Below are 24,944 nucleotides of genomic sequence, written 5' to 3' on the forward strand. Positions count from 1 at the left end.
CATAAAAAATATTGGTTTTCTGGCAAATCACTGAGGATTGAAGTCACTAAATAATGACATACAATTGAGTTTAAAACTTCATAGCCTTCAGGACATGCATGCTAAGACAAATCCTATTATTCAAGCAATTTATTAGGTTTGTAAGAGCAATATTGAACATCTGTCCCTATTTGCGGGCCTTTCTCTCCCCATTATTTTTGGCTTTGTCCAGATTTCTTGACCTTATAGGTTGAGAGGTTCGCCTCACATTTCCTTTTTTGTATACACCCAACATTATTTCAGTGCATTATATTAACAATGGTATTTCTTCCATGCCCATCATATTGTATGTTTGAGTATAAATATATATGCATGTATGTATGTTATATATAAATACATATACATATCCATACATGTGTGTATGCATGGATGTATATATAAATTGAAGCTGATAAGATATATACAATGTATATGTTTCCTAACTTTCCTAAAGACAGTGCTGAAGTGTTAGATATTAAATGTACTCATCATCGTATGAATTATACATTGGTTCCCACTGGGACAATGGATATTATTAAATGTGGATAAAGTAGAACTGATTGAACAGGCCAAGGCAATTATATTATGTAGCAAATATTCAGCATATATGATCACTTTTAAGAAATACTACCATGGTGAAAATTAATTATCATCCTTAATAGAAAGTGTATTGTACTGCTTTAGATGAGAACACAGTGTAACAGGGGATCTGATTACAGAAAAAAATCCTTCTGTGTATTGTTGTGAAACTATGCCTCGCACCCAATAATTTCTTTTATCTTTTGGAGCTTCTGTGTGTTATTTAGGCTCCTTGCCAGACTCATTGGCCTAGATTAAGGAACTACTGAGGAAGCTGGCTTGCCAGGATTGTATCAAATATTTATTAGGAAGCTAGCATTCATTGTCCTCATTAATCCTGCTTAATGCATTTTATATCAGTTTAAAATATTACTTATTTAGACAATGCCTTTAAAAAAGTATAATGTCACATGGGGATGCTGGTGAGCTTAAGCAGTTTTAAGCCATGTAACTGACACTGGGTGTCTTTTTTTGTGCTGTGATGGAAACCAGGCACAGATACAGATGACTTGCATTAGGCATTTGTTTGGGTTACTGCAAAGAATGATGTAATTAAACTGTTAGGCAAAGAAATTTCAATCACTGCATGCATACTGGAATATTTAATCATTTTCTTATGTTAGCTATTTGCTATTATAGAATGACTGGCCATTAACATTCAAAACCGAGCACACTGATTGGCCAGCTCAACCAGCGTGCCCATTGTAAATCGAGCATATACTAATGGAAAAAAAGTCCAGTCACCTGGACTTTCTTCTATTAATATATGCTATGGAAACTCTACTTTTTTGTGTTTTGTTTTTTTTAAATAAACTTTCAAAAACTGGAGACGTCAAAAGAATGAGACAGATGGGACAGAGCAGAATACAAGGATAATCAGGTACTTTATGCAAAACTAGAGAAATGTGTCAGATTATCCTTACATTTTTTTCTATCGCTTCTCTCCTGTATGTTGAAAGTTTCCTGATTTCATTTTTTTTAATTAAAAACTAAGAAAAAAAAAAGCAATGGAGATCTTCCTATCTCTGTTGCTTCCTTTACACAGCACTGATGTACTGTGTAAATTTGGGAATGATAGTCTCATATGCATGCGCAGTACATCAAGAAAGCCCCAGGATACCTGGGAAAATGCAAAAAGCAGCAAGGCACAACTAGTTATACAAGGACATTACTTAAGAAAAGTAAGTAACTTTTTTCTTAAATAATTTCATTGTATAATAGCAATAACCCATGGCTGGGTGTGGGTAATGCTGATTTACCCATGATTGGCTTTGTTTGGTAACTCAGGTTTCACCCTTGTGACCAAACCACAACAACCATGGGTAAATCCAGCATTACCCACATGCAGCCGGGGGTTATTGCCTTAATATTCTATAGAGAGTATGTAAGCTAAGCTACTGTATTTCAGCATTGTTGTCAGTGCTGCAGTGAGTCTTAATAATAACCTCAGGATGACAGGAGAGATTTGTTGGTTGAAGAAATCTGCCAAATCCTTCTAAGTGTCTATGACCTATATTGATATTTAAGCTGGCATGTTTATGTTTAAAGTGAAACAGATTTTGATGTCAGATAAAGGCCATTAGTAGTAACTGGCAACATCACATATACAGATATGAAAATATAAAGATGTTCTATTGCCAAACACATCTGTCACAACTGCTGATCCTCTCTGCCCACCATTTCCCATCTTCCATTGCTGCAGTCATTCTAGAACATTTCCATTGACATAAGCTTCACCACTGCTTCTGGTGATACATTCCATGGTCTGACTACCTCCTCCATTGAATAGTATTTCCTCATATCCATCTTGAATCAATCAATGCCCTCTTCCAACTATCACCTGTGTCTTCGTCTCCATTTTAAGTCTTTCATCACTTAACGCCTGTCTCACTTGCTTCTTGATAATATGATATATCCAGCCTACCTTTCTTTTCTTTCTCCAAACATTATTGTGAAACTCCTAGAAAGACCTGACATCTCAAAGATGCTGTCTGAAAAAGACAGTGACTTATTTTAGATTGTTTAATTTTCAAGATGGAAATGATGCACTGAGGATCTTCAGCCAATGCAATGCAAATGGACCTTTGCATCAATAACTGTAAAAAAAAGTGCAGCATTGCACTGCATATCTCAGAATCTGCTAGGTTTTATCAATGTATCTTGTGATGCACTTGTGCTAATGCATCTGAGACATTTTTAAAAGTCTCTTGAGTCCCCAGGGCTATAAGTTTGCCTCTTTGTGGAATGTTATGTTCATATAGTTGGTTTTCATTTAGAAAAAAGGGACAGGTTAATGCAGGGACTAAAACAGTTTTTTTTTTTCTTTCAGTAGTCCCCGAATATAGCAACAACTATCCCTCTGCCCCTGTGCCTTTCACCTGGATACCTTTTAAACCAACAACATAACAAGAAATAGCAAGGGGAATCAAAAAGAAAGAAAGAGAAAGAAAAAAGTCCCCATGGGTCTTCCCAATCAAAAACAGTGTGCATACCTATTTACACACGCCTTCAGCTCCTTTCCCTCCCATTTTGGCCAACCTCTTAAAACAGTTGGTGAACTGTTTCTTTAACTGCCTATCTGGAAATAACTAAGCAATGTTTGAGTACTAGAAATAATCCAGTGGGACTAAAAATGGCAAAGGGAGTGCATTCTTCCAAAATCAGGCAGCCCTCTAAATCTAAAAAAATCAAACATGGTTGTTTCCTTAAATTCTTTCAGACATACTAGAACAAGGTGTTATGCAGCCTGTTTCCTACTCCCAGTTGGGAAAGAGATTTTCTCCAGGATTTTTCTGGTACCCAAGAAAGAAGGAATTTGGGGACCAGTATTGGATCTTTCAATTCTCAATTCCTTTCTAAAGATTCCAAAGTTCTTTATGAGATGTATAAAACTGTACCGCTATATATATATTTATAGAATTAAACAGAGGGGCCAGTGTGCCCACAATGACTGTGCCCACAATGACTTAGTCAAGGGTGACAGTTGGTATCACCTGATGAGTAAGTGAAATAGCAAAAGAGTGAAGCACGTAGAAGGAGCAGTGTGAGTATGCATGCATGATAGGTATGCTGGCTTGAAAGACAGCTCCTTGAAACACAAAACAGGCAGCAATTTGAGTAAACGAGTATTCAGAGGAATGTAATCTACTTCTAGTATTGGCATCTGACTGCTATATAAATTTTCTGGGCCTAAGACGGCAGAGTTGAAGACAAAAGTGATCCACACCAAAACTTTAAATAGCATTGCGATTTCCTGTCCCAGCTCAACAGGCCATGCTAGATATCTCCAGCTACTTTGCCTTACAGCTTTGTCTATAACTGTAAAGTGACATGCAGCAATATCAGTATGAGCCTGAGACACTTACCTACTAGTCTAGTGGAAAATCAGGGAAAAAAACAGCTTCCAGCCATGTAGCAATGTTGAATCGCGTCACATGTAGTTTTCAGTGCTACATGCCATTAGTATGTATGCACCAGTTTTGTACACTGGAACAAGACTGACCCATCATGCTGGGCTGCCTGGTGTAGCTACAGCAGTTTTCACAGTCAAAGTTGCACTAATTTATTTAGAATAATTACAATGTGTCCAGCTAGTCATACTTTGAGCTGTTTAGTAGCCATTCCCCCAGTCTGATATCAGTGCAGTGTAAGGATACTGGGGGAAGTGTTTTGCCCCATAAAGGATAGCTGCATTAAGCTCCATGTGGTTTAGAACATCACTGCAAAGACCTCATTACATTTCTTTGATGCCAGAAAGAGAAAATAAGCCTAATGAGCCTAAACACATTTAGCATTGTCTCTCTCTCTTATCCTTGCCTTTCCCTCCCCCTTTCGTCAAACATTTCATGTCCTCATTGTTGAATCTGTAGATTCCTCCTGCTGCACCCATTTCCTATAGTCCATTCCATGGCTCCAGAATTCCATCTGTGAAGCAGTACTTTCAAAGATCTAGTGCTGATCCCTCCTCCTTCCTTTCTCATCCTTCCTATCCAAGTGTATCCCTTCATATCTCTCTTGCATGATTTTGCACATCGTATCATGTCCCCCTTACTCTTCTGCTTAAGCCCTGCTATTCTGCTGTCATACCCTGTCCGCCCTTTTCCTTTCCAATAACATACTCACTACTGGTGATTTTCAGGTGGACTCCTTCCAACAGCTTGATGTGTTCCTTGTCTGTGTGTGTCTAGCAGAACAGTATTATTCATTCATAAGGAATCCTTGCAGAGCACATTTTTTATCAAAGCTTGTAATTCATTTTCAGCACATATTATTAGTCTTCACCAAGCTGTAGAACTGAGTTTCCAAATCATATCCTGTGTGCCCCTTCATAAGGGGGGGATGTATGCCAGCATTGACTGATACAGATGTGTACAAGTTACACTTGCATGGCTCCTGAACAGTTCTTCTAAGATGTATTATCTCCTTTCATATAAATAGATTTTAACATGCAGAATGCTACAAGATGAAAGGAGAAGGCAGTTCAAAATACTGATGGAGGGTTAGTTACACACCTGTTGAATGTGCCCATCCTTAAGTTTAGCTGTTAAGGAGAGTGTTTCACACAATTGTATTATCTTACCTTCAGCTGAATTCTTTCACTGTCAGATTAGTGGTAGAAGAGACTTGTTAATAAATATATCAGGCTGGAACATGGGAGCTGTAAAATGCATGAGATATGCTTCTTCATTAAGCCTTGACTTAGAAGTATAGAACCCCTCCAACACATATCTCTCAATCCGACTGCTTGTGCTTTATAACGGAATACTGCATTACATGCATGGTATATAACATCACTTTTGTATTGGAAATAACAAGATTCTGTGTATAAGTAAGACAACACCATTTAAAATTGTACAATATATTGATAAGCTAAATTAATGGCTTTATATACTGAGGCATGAAGCTATTACATAATATAAAACACCCAGTACATTAAACTGTTACATACACAAATTCAGTTGTATACTTTTGTTAAATCAAAGTGCTTTCTTACTCAGCCTATTATTATGTGTGCGGTATTGATTATCCTGAGGCTTAGTAACTGTGTCTTAATTGAGTCCAACATCACTCTTATTAATGACATTATGAGCGATAGATTGTGACAGATCAGAAGACTGACAGTAATTGTAGTAACTGATTCTGGTTTACTGAAGTTTTTGTTAGAGTTCCACATTCTTCCTTTTTGAAAACATACTGCCAACTTTCTGATACATATACTTGTTCTGGCAGCTTTACCATACAGGATTATAACTGGGTCAGTCACCATAACCAACTTATGTTTTCAGGGGATGGATATAAAGAAATTTACCCAGATATTAGAGGGAAGTTAAGTTCAAGAGGTGAAGCTTGCCATACATGACAACAACATATACCAGTTGTTATGATAAGAGAGAGATGGTCATAATTTGTGGTAGTACGTGGTGTTTTAGCTGCTCCAGTGTACTAACAGTTATTGAAAATGTGTATGAGTGTGAAGGGTTACATGTGAAAAAATTGAGCAGCTGAAATATTGAACACCATATCGTCAAGACCATATGGTCGATGTTTCAGGTGATCAATCTCTTCAAAGTATTAAAAAAAAACAAAGAATGTTACTGCAGGGGGGCAAGCCCCTCTGCACACCCCCTCTACTTAAATATACCAACTCTGAGATCATGCTACACCGACAATACAGTGCGGAATGAGAAGTATTTCTATTCCCTGCTGTAGCGCGATCTCGGAATTGGTATATTTAAGTAGGGGGTGCAGGGGGCTTGTCCCCCTGCAGTAATGTTTTCTTCTTTGTTTTTTTAATACTCTGAAGAGATCGATCATCTGAAATATCAACCATATGGTCTCGACCATATGGTGTTCCATATTTCAGCTGCTCGATCTTTTCACATGTAACCGTGTGAAGTGATTTACAGCTTTGAAAGCCATACAACACTTAGCTTCAGCATACAGACAGTACTTAATTGTTAAGCGCCCCTCTTATGTATGAGCGGCTTTAAAAACTGTTAATCACCACCCTGCCACACTTGTTTTTCTCTGTGTAACACTGAAGTTCATAACTGCTTTTAAAATTGTTTTAGCTTCTTGCTGCTTTTCTCTGATGACCATCAGTAGTGTGAAAACTGTGATGCCAGATGAGATGTGTGGATGGGGTAAAGCGGGCAAGAGTTCCTCCAAGTTTTGTTGTTGTTGAACTTAGCAGTGTAGAAGGAGTATTTTCACTCTGACTCCATCCTGCTTAAGACTTTAATTTCATTCTAAAAGCGTTTTGGATTTGAGAAGTTTCTTTGTTTCATAGTTTAGAATAGTTAGCTCTGGGTGTACTAGTTAGATACTTGCATTTGCTTCTGACACTATAGATGGACTAATCTTACTGATTGTTATTTTACTTAAATTATTAGCAGGCATGACATCATGTTTGTCATTCAGGTGCAACCAACAAATAAAAGGATTATTATGTGTTGTTTTTATTGGGAATACTTTGTTCTGAAGTGGAGAATGTTGTTTAAGAAGTTCCTTAGTGATGTGAATGCCAGTGTTAGAAAGGATATGGGCTCAGTCTGTGCCAGCAAGGTAAAAAGAAAGGATATGGGCTCAGTCTGTGCCAGCAAGGTAAAAAGAAAGGATATGGGCTCAGTCTGTGCCAGCAAGGTAAATTAAGAATGGTAAAAGTTGAAGTTCTGGGCTTAATGGGGGTTGATGAAAATTGTAAGTAATGAAATGACTGTAAAATACTGGAATAAACTGGAAATAACTGGAAGAAATATCTTTTTATATTTTAATTACCCAGAACTGTGCTGAAATGTGACAGTCTCTCCTTTATTTGCCAACTCTTGGTTTATTATGTAGTTGCAACATACAGTGGAGGTATATATGTCAACAATATACAAATCAAGTCTTACTGTCTCAAATAACAGCACTAATAAACTGAAATAGACTGAATTACAATGTCCATAGCTTTTGCACTCATTATACTGTCCATAAATTCTATACTCAGAATTATTCTTTCTGCACTCAATCTAGAGTGTCTGTACTGAACTTCTATGGACCGCACTGACGTGACTTTCTGTGTATTAGTCCAAACTAACTTAGTGGCTTCTGTGTTTGAAGTATTTCTCCTGGCCACTGGATCAACATCTCTTCAACTTTCCTTGCTGAGTACTCATTTTTATTACAATGCATTTTCTAGCTAAATCAAACAGTAAATCCCAGAAAAGTTTAAATATGTCAGTAAATGTTTCTATAGTAAAGCCACTAGTATATATGTGTGTGAAGCAGTCTAAAAAACTTGTGTTCCAGAAATGTTCATTTAAATTTCAGTGTTATTAGTTCAGAAATGTTAAATCTTTCTGGACACAAAAGGGTGAAAATACAGTCACAAACTATAATGAATGAAGTAGCAGACATATTTTCTTGTGATTCACAGTATAAATCAGTTTTTACAGAAGCCACAGAATATTCAGCTTCTAATGTCAGTATGGTTTCATATTTAAATAACATGCTAATTGTAACAAATTCTGGTTTACAGTATTCAGAATTCAGTAATTTCATTTACAAACATATCTGTCAGAGGACACAAGTGCAGTTATAATGTTGTTTAGATTTAAACGGTCAAAAGTTACAGCAGTGAACAGTTCTGAGTGTAACAGTATCATGCAAGGTATGGCCATATCACCAAAGTTGCATCTTGTTTTAGACTTCAGTAACAAGATTTGTTTTGGATATTGGTGACACCTACCTCCACTGTATGCTGCAACTACATAATAAACCAAGAAATGGCAAATAAATAAGAGACTAACACTTTTTCAGCCAATTTCTGGGTAATTAAAAGATAGAGACATTTTTCCAGTTATTTTCAATTTATTGAAGTATTCGACAGTCCTTTCAGTTTTTACAAAAATCTTAGAAGTGCAGTGGTCACCTGTGGAAGGTGAATGGTTTAACAGATTAGTCAGTCATATTGGTAAGAAGATAAACAAGCATACAATGTTTCTAAGAGTTAAGGTTTGGGCATGTATAAAAATAAAGTATTAGCAAAGAGATCAGTAGTACTATGAGTGATTCGAGACAGATGGAGTCCATTCATAGCTGAGGTCAGCTAGAATTAGTATTTTATTATGTAGAGTGCAGAAAATGGTACAAATTAATTTCCAGGACTGAGATGGATGAAAATGTAAAGAGTAAAATGATTCAAAGTTTCAAGTGGTGGCTTAATATGGTTTGAACTGAAAACCAGTTGTGGCATGGAGTGCTTAAGATGGGGGAAGAACTGGTTATAGAAAACTAGCAGTAACACTCCATTGTCACATTTTTTATAGTCTAATGGTATGGAATGCATGGAATATTAAAGCGATTGTGGGGGAAATGACAAAAAGACATCTGGATTCAGGGGCAGAACTTATTTCACATTGATCATATATCTTTTATGTTGAAAATCCTGGATATTTATGGCTGTGCCTCCCTAAAATGATGTGACTAATTTTTCAGGCTATAAAGGGGGTTATAGGTATTTGTAATCTGAGGAACTGATGGGTCATTTAATTGACCTAAACTATGTTAGATGTTACCCCAACAGAAGAAAAGCAGTCACCCTAAACATTACATAGAGGAGTGTGTGAGCAAAGGTGTAGGTAGAGAGTGATCTGTATTATTTTTACTTGAAGCAATAAGTGTAACTTGTTGTATCTGGCATGAGGAGTCATATCCAAGGATAATGTAGATAGGAGCAAACTGTATGGATTACAAACATTTGGCAACTAGTGTATCCAGTATATGCCTTGCCACCTCTTAGCACAAGAAATAAGGACAAAACCTAAAATAATTGGGGGACAAAGCCCAAAAATAGGGACAGATTTTAAATATTGGTCTTATAAATTTACAAAGTTGCTAGAGTAAAAGATAAAAGGATTTGTGTTAACATGCATTTTCTGAAGGCTATGAATTTTGAAGCTGAAATATCATTATTTAGTGATTTTAATCCTCCACAATTTGCCAGAAAACGACAAATGTTATCAGGAGTAGACTTAAAATATTGAGGCAAAAACTGAAATCCTGTGGAAATCCGGGCAGTTGAAGAGTATGATCTAGTGTTTGAGTGAAAGAAAATAAAAATTCTTATTGGTGAATTTATGTCAGTAGAGAATGGGATATGAAGAGAGAGGAAAAAAGGCTGTGTTTGCATGTTGTAACTAGAACTGATGGGTGGTTATGCTATCTACTGGCTTAGCTTCACTCTGGGTAGTAACAGACTATAACAATTATATGTATGCTTAGCTTCACTCTGGGTAGTAACAGGCTATAACAATTATATGTATGCTTAGCTTCACTATGGGTAGTAACAGACTATAACAATTATATGTATGCTTAGCTTCACTCTGGGTAGTAACAGACTATAACAATTATATGTATGCTTAGCTTCACTCTGGGTAGTAACAGACTATAACAATTATATGTATGCTTAGCTTCACTCTGGGTAGTAACAGACTATAACAATTATATGTATGCTTAGCTTCACTCTGGGTAGTAACAGACTATAACAATTATATGTATGCTTAGCTTCACTATGGGTAGTAACAGACTATAACAATTATATGTATGCTTAGCTTCACTCTGGGTAGTAACAGACTATAACAATTATATGTATGCTTAGCTTCACTCTGGGTAGTAACAGACTATAACAATTATATGTATGCTTAGCTTCACATTGGGTAGTAACAGACTATAACAATTATATGTATGCTTAGCTTCACTCTGGGTAGTAACAGACTATAACAATTATATGTATGCTTAGCTTCACTATGGGTAGTAACAAACTATAACAATTATATGTATGTATTTATTTATTCACATATTCATGCACTGGTGGACTTACATTGATGGTAATATGCTGCTGGTGCTCTTAGGGTGCTACCATTATTGGTGACTGGGATGTAACTGATTAATGATGTATTACTTTTATTTGAATTTTAAAGGGGTAGGATTTATGAAGGGGTTTTAATTTACAAGTATGCATGAATACAGTGAATCTGCTAGCCTGTGGATACTGATGATATATACCTGGTGGGTATGTCAGGTATAGGATACAAAATGGCTGGAAGAAGAGAAGCATAATCCTAGAGAGCTCTAAAGGAAACCACTACAGAGTTTGCTTCAGATTCATGGTGTTTTTATGTGGCTTTTACCATGTCTCTGAATCAGAGATTCTCTCTGTCATGGTTCTTTACCAACCTGAATCCTAAGGTGAGTCTTTTAATGTACACCTTATTAAAAGTCATAAAATAATAAGCTTTAATTAATACTTTCTAAAAAAGAATAAAAAATGTCACATGTATACTTGCTTATGTACTTGGTCAAATGTCAACAAATAAATAAAAAATAAATTAGAATAATTAAGCATAAACCATTCAGTGGCTAGTTTTTTGAAAAAAAAAACAAATATGCAGTGTTTGGTATGTTTCTTCTACATTGATATATAGATATGGTGGTGGTATTCTAATGAAACAACATTAAGCATTTAAGAAACCTGTAGTTTTATTCATGTTTCTTTCTTTCGCATTTCCATTCCTTAAATACTGATGTGGCTTGCTCTTGGATGAAGCAACTAAAATGGCATCATTTTAAACAAGGGAACCTAAGCAGGTGTTAGATTTAGTTTGTTCCGTACTAAAATGCAGTTTGAATATTTATTATTATTATTTATTTATTTATTTATTTATTGGTGACTTTTTTGGGCCAGGAAAACAGGATTATTTGTTTAGTGCATAGCTTCTCAAATGGCACAGCCATTGAGGGAAGGCATAAACAAGCCTGAAAATGCTGTGTATTTAAAGCAACTATTATTTTTTTATCTGTAGAATCAGATTAAATGGAAATTGATAAAGTCAGTGAATAGCAGTCAGTGAATATGCATCTATCTATCCATCCATCCATCCACAACCCCTTTTTCCCATTTTGCACATGGGGCCGGGTTGTCACTTCAACAGTGACAATCATCTAGAACAAAGATTTACACTGCTGGATGGCTAGGTCTGCCATGGTAGCTGTTCCACACCCCACACTCACAACTATGGCCAATTTAGAGTGTCCAGTCCAAATACTTCATGTCTTTGGAATGTGGGAGGAAACTGAAGCACCTAGAAGAAACCCATTTGAACAGAGGGAGGACATGCAGACTGCACACAGAAGGCACCCCAGCCAAGAATTGAACTGGGGAACCTCTTGCTCTGAGGTGACAACACTATCCGCTGTGCCACCGTGCCACCTCCTGCACTAGTACACTGCTTTTTTCCCATTTTTGCACATGGGGTATGGGTGCCACTGCAATAAGGGCAATCATCTGGAGCCAATGTTCACACTACCAGATGGCTAGCCCTGCGGATGAATGAATTTGTATATTTAACTGGAAATCAGTAGAGAAATAGTACTGTACTATCCAAAATATTAGTCTTCAGATGCGTACACATATATGTTACAGTGCAATATATGTTTATTCTGTATCAGGAGGCCTGCAGTACATTTTAATATAGACAGAGTCCTGAAATACTTTTCTGTGGTTTGATGGAGGTACACTCTGACTGAGACCAAGAATCTCTGCTTTAGTATAGTGTGGTAAGAGCCTTGCATTTCAGTGTTTCCAGAAAATGTTGTAGTGAGACTTGGATATTAAGCACTTGTAAGTAATCATGTCTACTAAGCAACTAAAGAAGTGCTGTATGTGCCAAAATACTTTATGGAGCTTGTCAAATCAAGAAAATCTGTACTGCTATGGTCAATGTATGACTTCTGGACAAGATGCAAATCTACAAATCTGCGCAACAGGCAGTCAGTAGCAGTGGAGAAGAGAGTTTAAAGAGTGCACACATGCTCCAAAACACACGTGCACACAACACACACACACACACACACACCCACACACAGACACACACACACACACACACACACACACACACACACACACACTCACACACACACACCTATCCATTCAGCCATATTTATATCCCTACAGGCGACTACTTATAAATTTCGAACTTTCAGAACGTCGACTTTCTTATGGTTGAGACCATAAGATCGCCATTTTGAAAGTTCGAACTGTTTAAATGGCGATTGCTCTACTGCATGGAATGGTATATTTACCATTTTCCTCTCTGCAGTGCAGTCTCGAAGTTGGTATATTTAATTAGCAGGGGGTGCTGGGGGTATGGGGGACTTTCCCTCCTGCAGAAACATAATTTTTTTTTTGTTTTTTATTTATTTATTTTTAATTTTGAGCTTTCAAAACATTACTCTTATGTTCTCAACCATAAGAAAGTAGACATTCTGACAGTTTGAAATTTAGAAGTAGACCCCTGTAGGGATATAAATGTTGCTGAATTTATTGACCACCCTACAGATATGCATACACACAGACACATACAACCTCCCATGGCTCCGTTATACTTACCAGTATCATGAGATCTCCCATGGGAGTGAATGGGCTAACAGTGTCAAAAAAAAATAAATAAATAACTTGGTCTGAGAATAACTGTGCTATGTTAGTCCAGACCCATGGCCATTTCAATGGAGAGCACATTCCCCTGGACTGCTGCAGTAGCATGCATCCACCCCTGCGAGGCCACTCACAAGACCAGTCTCTGTATCAATAAGACTTATCATGAAATCTTCAAGCTTAAGACTTTCTCATCAGCATAAGCCTTTTAAAATCCCAGTGACACACCATTTCTGAAACTGATGGGTGAGTTACCACCACATTGTCAATTCGTTAAAAATTTTCTCTAGTAAAATACAATTAAATTATTTATTCAGCTAGTTTAGAATCACCATGTGCTATAATGGATAAAGAAATTTAACTGGAATTTTGACATACTGCAACAACATATAAAAAAAAATCAGGAAATGAATTTCATTTAATCTGTGCTATTTCATTATCTTTTTGTAGAAAAACTGGACTTACAAAACCAGAGGTGCAAATAAAAGTAACTAATATAAAACTGAATCCGCAAAGCTTTTCTTTGTGGATTCAATTTTATATTGAAATTACATTTATTTGTACCTCTGGTTTCATAAGTCCGTTTTTCTACAAGCGGTTTGCTTTGCTCTGCTGTTGACTATGTTTGTGTGGTTACCTGTTACTTTTGTGTTATTTGATCTATGCTGGTGGCATAAACAAAGATTCCCAAGACTTAAACTACAGATTCTTTATTGGAGTCTGAAAATAGAACCCATGATGCCAAATGACTGGTTAAGTAAATGTGAAAATTTAACTTACCTTAAGTTGGTGCCATATCTGTCAGAGATAAAAAAATTAAATAAGTAATTTACATACATGATATGTATGGGAGAATATGTAGCAATGCAGCCTAACATCAGGATAACCATTTGTGACCACACTCTGGGTTTCATGAAGCTGCAGAGCTGTACAAGTATATCTGGGGTCGTAATGTCAAGAAAATATGAAGCTCAGATAGAAACACCACAGCAGTTATCAATCCTGAAACTTTGTGAATAGTTGCAATTGTGTGTGTGTGTGTGTGTGTGTGTGTGTGTGTGTGTGTGTGTGTGTGTGTGTGTGTGTGTGTGTGTGTGTGTGTGTGTGTGTCTGAGACTATGACTGTGACTTTGCCTTTAGTCCTATTAGTGACATGTCTGTTATCCATGTATAAGGTGTGTGCATGTCTGAGACCATGACTGTGCCTTTAGTCCTTTGAGAGACATATCTGTTAGCCATATGCAAGTCTTCTGCACCTTATAAAGTAAGCCTTACAAATCTGTAAAAAAGAAATTTGAATGAAGCTATACATTCTGCAACATTTTAATATTAATGCATAAAGCCAAATTCATGTAATCTTTTATTTAAGTACTGTTTTTTAGTTTAGCAGAAGGTTATTTATCATTCTTACTGACCTCTGTTAAAAATACTGTTGTTGTTGTCTTTCGGCTTTTCCCGGTTAGGGGTCGCCACAGCGGAACTCCAGTCCGCTAATGATTGGCAGTAGATTTTCATGGTGTTGAGTTGCCAGCTCGATGCCCAACCTTCAACGAAGGCATGCCCATTCACGCATGTCTTTCGGAATGCCACTTGACCCGACATGCAGACTCCACACAGAAGGCACTCCCCGCGCAGTAGCTGAGAATCAAATGGGAAAACCTCTTGCTATGAGACAACAATGCTACCGCTGCACCACCGTGGAATACCTCTGTTAAAAATACTGATTTCTGTAAATCCAATCTCAGATTGCCTAACACATAGGGGCTAATATGAATGAATTAAAGTTCACTTCCTATTTTTTTTTTTTTTTACTTTTATTGGTTACATTAGTATTTAAAATTCCTTTAAGTTTTATTTTTATCTGACCAGTGCTATTCTAAATTGGAAGTAAAAGACAGTTTAATTGCATTTTATAAGAGAAAGTTTTAATCGAATTGGCACTGTGAGTAGTAAAAACCTGCCAGTTTCAAAAGTACTTATGAGTGTTTTTGATGTACTGTTTATTTAAAGGTCATAAAAGAATAAACTAAAATTAACACATTCTAAAATAGAACAAAAACTCCAATGAACATTTACTTATAACAATTAAGTATTAACTATTCTGAAGCTATTTTTTTGAAAATCAAACATGGACTGTTTGTTACGTTTCTTTTGCACTGATAAATACATGTTTTGGTGTTATTCTAATGAATACAAAAGTAAGAATTTTAAGAAACGTAAATATTATGATCTATTCAATTTTTTTAAGCAAAGCAACTATAAGTGTATCATCCATTCATCTCTTTATACTTCCTAAATGCCTACAATATTCCTATTCAATTGACCTTACATACCTTGAAGCAATACAAAAACATGTTCTTTTCTAAATATCTTATATATATATTGTGAACCTGAAATACTTATGCTTATTTAACGTTATACCTGTAAAATGCTATTTACTATTTTCTCCTGGTTGTACACATTGGCTGGACCTGAAAATTGTATATTTAGATCAGCAATCTACCCCAGTCAACAATTATTTATTTATTTATCTATCCTTTGTTGACTGGGTTAGTCCCACTAGGTTTGTGGCTTCTTTTCAGATGAGACCTGAGGTGGTATTTATGCTACTAGGGGAAATTTGGACAGGGTATCAAGGAACTTTTCATACTCTTTTTTGATAAGTACCATGGCATCTTAGCTACCACCAGCTCAAGCAGGTGGGACTTCAGTTTAATGTGTCATCTGAAAGACAACACATTTAGGAGTGCAGCACTCCCCTTATGCTGCACTGTAGTGTCAGTTATCAATCTACCTGGTGTGGGAATAGAACACACAGCCCTCACCAAAAGCGAGTGTGCCACTTGTTGAGCCACTGACACTGTGACAGTTTTTTACACATACAAATGTATAAAAATAAATATATAAGACAGTGTTTGATTTTTCTGCTATACTAAATTGCAATAAGCATATTTTTAACTGCTGACTCTTTTGGTCAGGGTAACTGGATTATTTGTTTATTGCATTGAGACCAACTTCCATAAAGATGCTTCATCCTGTTTTGGGGAAGGGGGAGGGGTATAGACAAGCAAGCCTGAAAATGCTGTGTACTTAAAAAAGCATTAACAACTTGATATATTTTTTTATGTGGGATCAGATTAAATGGAGATAGACAACAGCACTGAATATATATATTTTACTGAGAATCAGTGTTAAGAAAATGGCAAGTTGACAAGAGAATCTAAAAACACTGTTTATACCCAAAATGGCTTCAATTTCACATGGTTACAAGACGTGGATTCATAATGTATACAATACTGTCTGAGGAGAGATGAAATGGTTGAAAAGACAAAGGTTAGTGAAGATGGCAGTAAACTTGTATAGCAGTAGCAAGAGGGTGTAGTTAAAATAAATGCAGAAACTGTATGAAGCAGATACAGTAAATGAATGAATGTGTAGATGAAAGCCTGGAAGAAAAGTAGAAAGTGGATGAGTGCGAAAATAAGGACCACCAGGTGTAGTATGTTTGGTAAAAATGCTGGAGTTTTATATTACTTAATAACAGGATTGTATGATACAACTCTTCCCACCTATCGCCCCTACTGTACATGTATACATACAGTGCATCCAGGGGTCATATTTAAGGACTCTTTCCTTTGATAGGAAACTGAAACATTTTTTCTGATTTTACATCATGATTGTATTCAAAGTTTAGTATCCTTTCATGTGCTTCTTTTGCATGTCAAATAGTAATGCATTTGATCACTGAAAGGGTTAACTTTATCTAAGCAGGATCCTTTCAGTTCACCACTTCCGATTTGCCCTGTTTTTGCTGTAGTTGCAAACAGGCTGTTGAAACTGTATTGCAGAAGACACATACACAACTAGTGTATGATGGCAGCTAAGGATTATGTAACATAAAGTGAACATGTAATGTGATTGCTCTGGACTCGAGGAAACCCTGGAAAGATTTTGTTCACATGCCTTCTTCAGCTCCTGTGACCTGCCAGTAGCTTATTATATACTGATCAGTTTTTCCCTTGTAAACTTTCTTATAGCTGGATTAAGAAGTGAATAACAATGGCGATTAACATTGAACATGGGGGGAGATTATGGTCTCGCAAGGAATTTCTCTCTACACGTTGTGCAACTTCATCAAAAACTGTCACTCCATACTGAATGCCCACAAGAAAAGTTCTTTGGAATAATTTCTCTGCTATTGGAGAAAAAGGCTATTATCAGCCTGTGTGGTTATACAGTACTCAGGATTTCTTTTATATGCATTTTTTGTAACCTTTGTCAAAATGTAACTTTTTAGAAGTCATCCAACTACTAATCCGTCTTTATTTCAGAAACTACCTGCAAGTATATGTACTGTGACACTGAATAATGCTGTTATACTAACAGTAAATGTAGTTTGAAACATATGAGTTACTGTGTATTCCTGTTTTAATGTACTTGTTTAGATTAGGCCTTGATGAACATAAAAACATCTCATATGAAGACTTCTTCAGCTGTTTTCAAAACAAAAAGGTAAGGCAAACGTAAACATAGTAAAAGCATGCACAGCAATATGTTTTTAGATACATAGAATTGCTGAAGACATCAATTTTAGACACAAACAGCAGATGTTTCCTGACCTAAAAAAAGGTACCTTCTGAATTCAGATGGGGTATTTTGTAATAATGACATAAAGATTAATTTCATATTATTTTCCATGAGCTGTTGATAAATATTTGTCCAGTAGCTATACCTAGATTATATTGCACATCACTAAGTGCTGAAAATAAATAACAGTTTCCAGGTGCCTGACAGTGCTGCACATGCATTTTGTTATTATATGATAAACTACTCTATGCAGCCATGTGACACACCTCATCACAGAACACACCACTCTGTACTTTTCATCTTCTTCAGAAAGGTGAGCTTGCAACACAGCTGTTTTCAGAGGTCTAAACATAGCCATACTCTCAGAACACTATATACTTTTTTAATACTGTATGCCTTAGAGTTTTATTTGGTTTGAATACTTGTATCACATAGTGTATCATTTTAATAAACATTTTCTTATTAATATATAACATTAAAGAGAACAAGGTTTGTTTTACTAGTGGTACAACATCTTACTTTTTAAAAGTTAATTGTACTAGCTCTGCAATATTTTTATTTAGCTTTTCCTCAGTAATAGATACAATGCTGAAAAGTACGAATGGAACAAGGTTTGGTCCAAAAGTGAGTAAAATATCAAGTCATAAGACACATATTTAAAGAGTAAAGTTGTAGCAATGCAGATTTGTGATTTACATTTACATTATGGCTATTAATTTGCCATGATGCAGAGGTGATGCATGGATTGTGACTCTTGTCCGTATCAGAATTTTCAGGATTAGTAATGCAAATCCCAAAACTACAAAAATGTATGTGCCAATTATCACAAATAACAGTGAAGTTCGAAAGTCGCTGCTACATCTTTTAAGTGAACTTTGCAGTGGGAAGCCCCTGTATCCCCAGCAAGTTTGCTAATGATTCCAAAAGACGACTCGCAGCAGGACTTTGGACTTATTGGTGTTTTTACCCTTCTGGTGTCATGAAGTTTGCTAATGATATACATTAACTTTGAGACTGCTGTACATCAGAGAAGAGAAATTCTCTCAGATATAGCAGTATGAGAGTTGGTATATTTTTCGCAAATCGCACTTAAATTCTTGCAGTTCTGAGGATTGCAGTTGCGGTCTATGAACATTCAGTAAGATCCCATATTTCATGTTCCTCCTCACTAGCTTCAGTCATTGCCTGTTCTTACGCCACCTCCATCAACTGGTGGAAGGTAGTATGCTGTTTTTTCCACTGCAATTTTTTGTGCCCCATATAAAAGCAGTATTACACAACACCATTTTCGCTTCTTTTTTTCTGCTTTAAAATCATTAGTCACTTTGCCACATTATCTGTTTTAATTTACTGGCTTATGTAATTTTTGACTTAATACCGTATATATAAGTATTAAAATGCTTCACTATTTTTTTCATAATTTTTTAAATCTATAAGAATTTTATTAAAAACACTGCGCACTCCTGATTGAAAGGAAATAGCTGGTATCCTAGCTAACAAATTTCCTGCACATTTTACCCACAGTAATAACTATTCCACAGGTTCCAAAATCCCAGCCTCCCCTTTTATTTACTTTGGATCAAGTTCTCTGTCAGCCCTCTTGAAAACTAACAGTTTCTCTTGTTAGAATGTAAATTAAAGTTAAATGGCAAAAAAAAAAAGTTATTAATGAAAAAGGGTAAACATGGAAAATGAGGATACTGTAAAAGGTACATTCTGTGGAATTGTTTTCTGTATTTAGACTTAATGAAGAGATGCCCTCAAAGACATGCTGCAGAGATTACAAAGTGTTATCAGAAGATACTGAAAGAAGCTGCACATTTGCCAGTTTTAGAAGAGATAGAAAGGTAAGCCCCAATCACAGACAGAGGTCCTGGAGAAAATGATAATGAAGTAGTCATATTTAGGGCACTGCATGGAGGAAACCCAAGAAAATATGTTTCAGGTATTTTAATAAACCTTCAATAGATGCTAAAAAGATTACTAAGAAACACATTTTACTTTTTCCATTCAAACCTTTCCTGGTGCAGGAGCCAGTTCAAGAAATGGTACAGGTCTATGTATCAGAAATAGATTACATTTGATTTGTGGAGTATATAGGGGTTGCCCAGGATATAGAGCAAAGACAGACCCCAAAACATATACCATCCATCTGTAGTCCATATCAGCATAGAACTTTAGATATAGTTCCCCTTCCCAGTACATATACAAGTTTCTTAGGTTTGCTGCAGATCCACACAGCTACTTTCTCCAAAGGGGAAAACATGCTTCACTTTTGTTTTCTACAAACTGGAAGACTTTTATTTTAAACAGACTGGTCTCTCTTGTGGATAGATAATGATCTGTGACCTTTTTTGCTGTGCCATCTATGTAGTTATGTCTTTTGTAACTACTAATCGTAAAATCTACTTCTGTCTTTAATTGTAATTTACTTTTAGAATTATGTACTTGACAATACTATTTATAATACTATATTTACTACTTTTCTGCCTGCTTTCTTATTTATTTTTAATGCAGTAAAATATAACTGACACACATATCTGTTTTATGGTTACACATACTCTAGTTAGGTGATTTGTTCAATCACACAGAATGTGGTTGGATACTGTGAGTATCAGAAATATGTACAGGAAAAAAAGAGAGTAGATGCCTAGCCCTTACCATATGTATACATTTTACTTGCCTTACAGTACTCTATACAGTGCCATATATACTAACTGCAGTTCAGTGAAATGAGTTTTCAGTAATCTGAGTTTTCAGCAAAGTTGTTGGGGTGAAATGAAATTCAGTGAAATGAGATTCAGTGAAACAAAGTAGACCCCTTTATCCGTGAGGTACGGGGGGGGGGTAATCTTTGCTTGAGAACCTAATTGTCAGTAGACAGCAAGTAAAAAAAAAAAAAGACTGCATTGTGTTTTCAAGCAATCTGATCTTTATTCTGATATTTCAGACTAATTTTATGGAAAGTTTTATGCTGCCATTCAGTGTCAGAAGGAACGTTCTATATAAGTTGTGATGACCCTCCAGTGGACTAGTAATCAAGGAGCCTCAATCCTTTTTTTATGTTTACTTTGTTTATGGTAATTTGACATAGAGAAGCTCAAATACATCATACTGCTTGACCAGCCTTGAGGTTGTATAGGAAAGAATGCCATGCAAATAACCTATTAAGTAGTGAGAGCATGATCCCAGGTACATATTTAGAAATGTAGTACAGAACCAGATATATAGATCATCTAGACTCAATGCGAAGGAGGAGGATTTTGAACAACAGGTTGACATGGTTGGTGCAGAGCTTATGGAAATGGGCTATGATGAACTCATGGTACATAAAATATAGCAGATGTGGTTAAATTAAGACATAATAGAGCTAAACCATATTTCCTCTGAACCAGTAGAAACCAACACAACTTACAGTGAAAGAAATAAATATAATTCCAGTAAGTATGTGCTTCAGTTATTCAAGGAATATTAGACAGTATACAGATATTATTAATAAACATTGGAATATTCTGACCACTGATAGGCAGGTGAGTAAGTTCCTGGATTTACAACCCCAACTCACCTTTAGAAATAAAAAATCCCTAAAGAGAAGGCTCTGTAACATGAGGAATTATATTAAAGCTGTTGGTACAGGAGGTACTAGGCTATGTGGGAAATGTCAGCTCTGTATGTACATTACCAATGGTCTGAACTTTAGACACCTGGACACAGGAGAGGTGTTTAAGATCAGGGTAAGTGCAACATGTGACAGCTCCCACGTTGTCTGTTTGGCTGTATGCCAAGTGTGTAATAAGTTTTATGTTAGTAAAACTGATAGACAGCTAAAAGATAGAATGGGAGAATATGTTTATCATATTAATAAGAAAAGTGCATTTAATGCACTGGCGAAACACATGAGTGAAACCAATGACCAACATATTTTTAGGTTTATGGTTTTGGGAAGGTGTTTTGAGAACCAAAGGGGAGGTGCTATTAGAAGCAGAACGGAAGGGTTAGAGGCAGACTGGATTGTGAGATTAAGGGCAGATGTAGGACATGGGCTTAATGACCATATACCTTTGAGACCCATTCTAAAAACAAGACCATTATGTAGATAGTTTTATGTTCTTATGCAACATGTTTTAAGAAGCATTTTATATGTGTATTTTATATTTTTTATGTATTTTGATATGCTTTTCATATGTGTTTCTATGCTTATAAATGTTAAATGGTTGATCATGTGACTATGATTGAATGGTATAAGAAGGGTGTTCTAATGCAATATGGTATGCACCTAAAGAAGCATCTTGTGAAAGAGCTTGTGTTTGCTGTTATTAAATCTTTTAGAGAACCTAGGACCTTGCCTTTACTTGTTTTTTGCCTTTGGACTATATATTTCTTCTTGTTTTTTTTTAACTTGTTTCCCTTCTTTATTTTTTAATTCTTTCATTATATTTCCTTCTTTTATTGTCTTACATAAGTATGGTGCTACTTCTTTTTTTCATTGTAAACAATATTTTTGCTTATATAATCATTTTTAACCTTAGCCTGATTTCTTCTATATGATTTTTTTCTTTTTCATAAAATGATTTTCTCCTCTATAAAATCTTAAATCTTTAAATTGTTTTGACTTAATATTTTGGATTCCATTTTTTCTTTTTTTTTTCTTTTCCATGCATTCTAAAATTACTTTTTTGCATTTCTTTTAAAATTGAATCCATCAAATTGGCCAATTCTCATAAAAATCTCTCATACCAATATGTTTTTGCCATAATTCTATAATTTCTTTTCTTTCTTCTGATTGTAACTCTTTTTCATTTACTCTTATTTCTACCTTTTCCTGTTTTAATATACTCATGTTCATGAATTCTTATCCAAATCACCACCTGATCAGAAAGCCCGTTTATTTAATTCCTTTTTTGTATAATTTTAAACATTTTGATATAAAAATAGTCGATTTCCTGTATTAATTTAATTTCTTTTATAAGTCCAGCATTTATTTTCCCATATTTTTAATTTTCCACTTTTCATAATTTCAGTAATCATTTTAACATTGCAACTATTCTTATTATTTCTCAAATTACAATTTAAATCCCCTGTCATTATTATATCCATGTTAACACAGACATAATTAGGTATAATTTTAAACATTGCTTCTCCTCCTTTTTTATTACATATGCATATAAAGCTATTATTCAGTATACATATTTTTCCTCCTTATATCCACTACTGTTATTCGGCCCAGTTTTACTATTGTAATATCTAATATTTTTATATTTCCTTGGCATAATATACATATACCTGAGCATGTTTCTTCATCTATGTTCCAAATAACAATACCATTCCACAGATTTTCTGTTTGCACCCCTTCTTCTTCTGTTAATATTGTAATATCTTCTGACACTATTACTTCAGCATCTAGTGCAACACACCATTGTAAAATATTAATCCTTCTTTTAACATTCTTCACACTGTTCACATTCAAAACTAATATTTTCAGCTTTATAGAATAGTTATTAAAATAATTTTCTTATCCCTTACCTTTCATACCTTTCTAATTTTCTTTAACCATTATATTTTAAACATTTCTTTTTCTTTCCCTAACCTCTTTCCTATTGAATTTCTCTTGCCTTTTATTATCTGCCACTCAGACTCTTCTCCACTTGTTTCCTCTATCTTTCTTTCTTTTTCCTTATCTGTCTTTCCCTTATATTTAAATACAATTTCTATTTTTTTCTTGTTGTGTTGTGTACTGTTATACTACATTTTCTAAATCTTTTTTTTTTCATGTATAATTTCATCTTCATTTTCATTTTCTTGTATTTCTACCTCTAACCATGAATGTCCTGTATTACCACATTTCTTACATTTCACTTCACATTTCTTTGCATTATGGCCTGTCTGACCACATAAATAACATCTTTTTTGTCATACTCATTAATTAAATTATCACTTTTTTCACAAAAATAGCAGGTCTTTGGTTGTCTGCTGTACCTTACAAAACCTATGTTGCCGTCATACCTCTCAACTGTCACTGATTTTCAGGAACGTCCCAGATTTTGACTCAAATTTTAGCTCTGTGTCTCTTAATCCCTCCTAAAACTAGTGCTTTTTGGAGGAAAGGTGGTGAATTACACTTAATGAATAATGACAATAATTAAGAGTTATAGACTTATTTTACTTCGGAAAATGTGTATAAATTCATATGCACTGATTATGTCAATGTTTCAAGTTAATAGCAGTAATATTTTAAGTGTCCCTGATTGTCCCTGATTTTTTCTTGACTTGTCCCTGATTCTGTTGAAATTTGTCCCCGATTGGTTGAGAGGTCTGGTTGCCCTGCACATTAATAATACTAGGTGTGTGTATTACATTGTCATTTTCCATTTTCAAAATTATGCCACATTCCCACCCCCAGTCTATAATCCTCTTTCATCATAGATTTTAGTAGTGTCCAACACTTTTTTACATATTAACAAATATTCACTCAGTTCTTTTGCTTCCACTTCAGTTCTAAACTGGACCAAAATTATTTTTTGTTTGCCTGAAAAAGGCTTTTACCACATAGTCTGACTATGGAAAGTCTGCTGTCTTTTTTTTTCATAGGCCCCCCAAAAAATGTCCATGGCCTGACAGTTTCAAAAAACAAGTCACAAAAAGTTTCTTTGTTAATTAAAATGAAAGCTCTTACCTCTTCAGTTTTTACTCCCAAAGGTGCAATAACATTGTCCCAAACCTCATACCTGCCCATGCCTTTTTCTTTTTTACTGCTAACCTGAACAACAATTTTTTTTCTTTATTTCCTTAATCTCTGTCCTCTCCTTAATTCCTTCTTCCATCATTTGAGCATAGGACTTTTTTTCTGGAACCTTCTGGCTCTTTTTTCTTCTCCTTTTATCCCAATTCTATTTTTTTATAATGTCACTCCAGGATACAGCAACTCCACTTTTCAGCTTACACTGGTTAATTAACTCTTCCAGATATGCATCCCGCAACCCTCCAGACTTGAGGGTTAAAATAACGCATCTTTCTGCTGATTCTGCCTCTTCAAACAGGTTTTTTTGGAAAATGTCTTCTAAATCCATCTCCCTCCTGCATTTAGTTCCATCTCCTTCCTGATCTCCTCACCATCAGCAAACAGCATTTTCCCTGCTTCCACATCACTTGAAAACAATTCTGGTAGTGATTCTACCATTTTTTCTTCATTTTCAGCAAACTTCACTTCCAAAATGCTGTGGCTCTCAGCAGCTATGCCTCTGCACCTGGAACAGGGACAGAAAGTCAGGATGTGTAACACACAAAC

The 24,944-nt window shown here is 35.5% G+C and overlaps 1 protein-coding gene across 1 annotated transcript in view; it reads left to right on the forward strand.

Moving 5' to 3' along the window:
• Positions 1 to 24,944, forward strand: part of LOC122814935 — a 548,294-nt gene that overhangs the window by 103,862 nt on the left and 419,488 nt on the right. The window contains exon 5 of the mRNA XM_044087196.1: positions 17,518 to 17,584. Coding sequence (XP_043943131.1) covers positions 17,518 to 17,584 — 67 coding nt within the window. The remainder of the gene's footprint in view (positions 1 to 17,517; positions 17,585 to 24,944) is intronic.

This window comes from Protopterus annectens, chromosome 11.part0 (assembly GCF_019279795.1).
Source record: "Protopterus annectens isolate FY-2018-M chromosome 11.part0, PAN1.0, whole genome shotgun sequence".
NCBI lineage: Eukaryota > Metazoa > Chordata > Ceratodontiformes > Protopteridae > Protopterus > Protopterus annectens.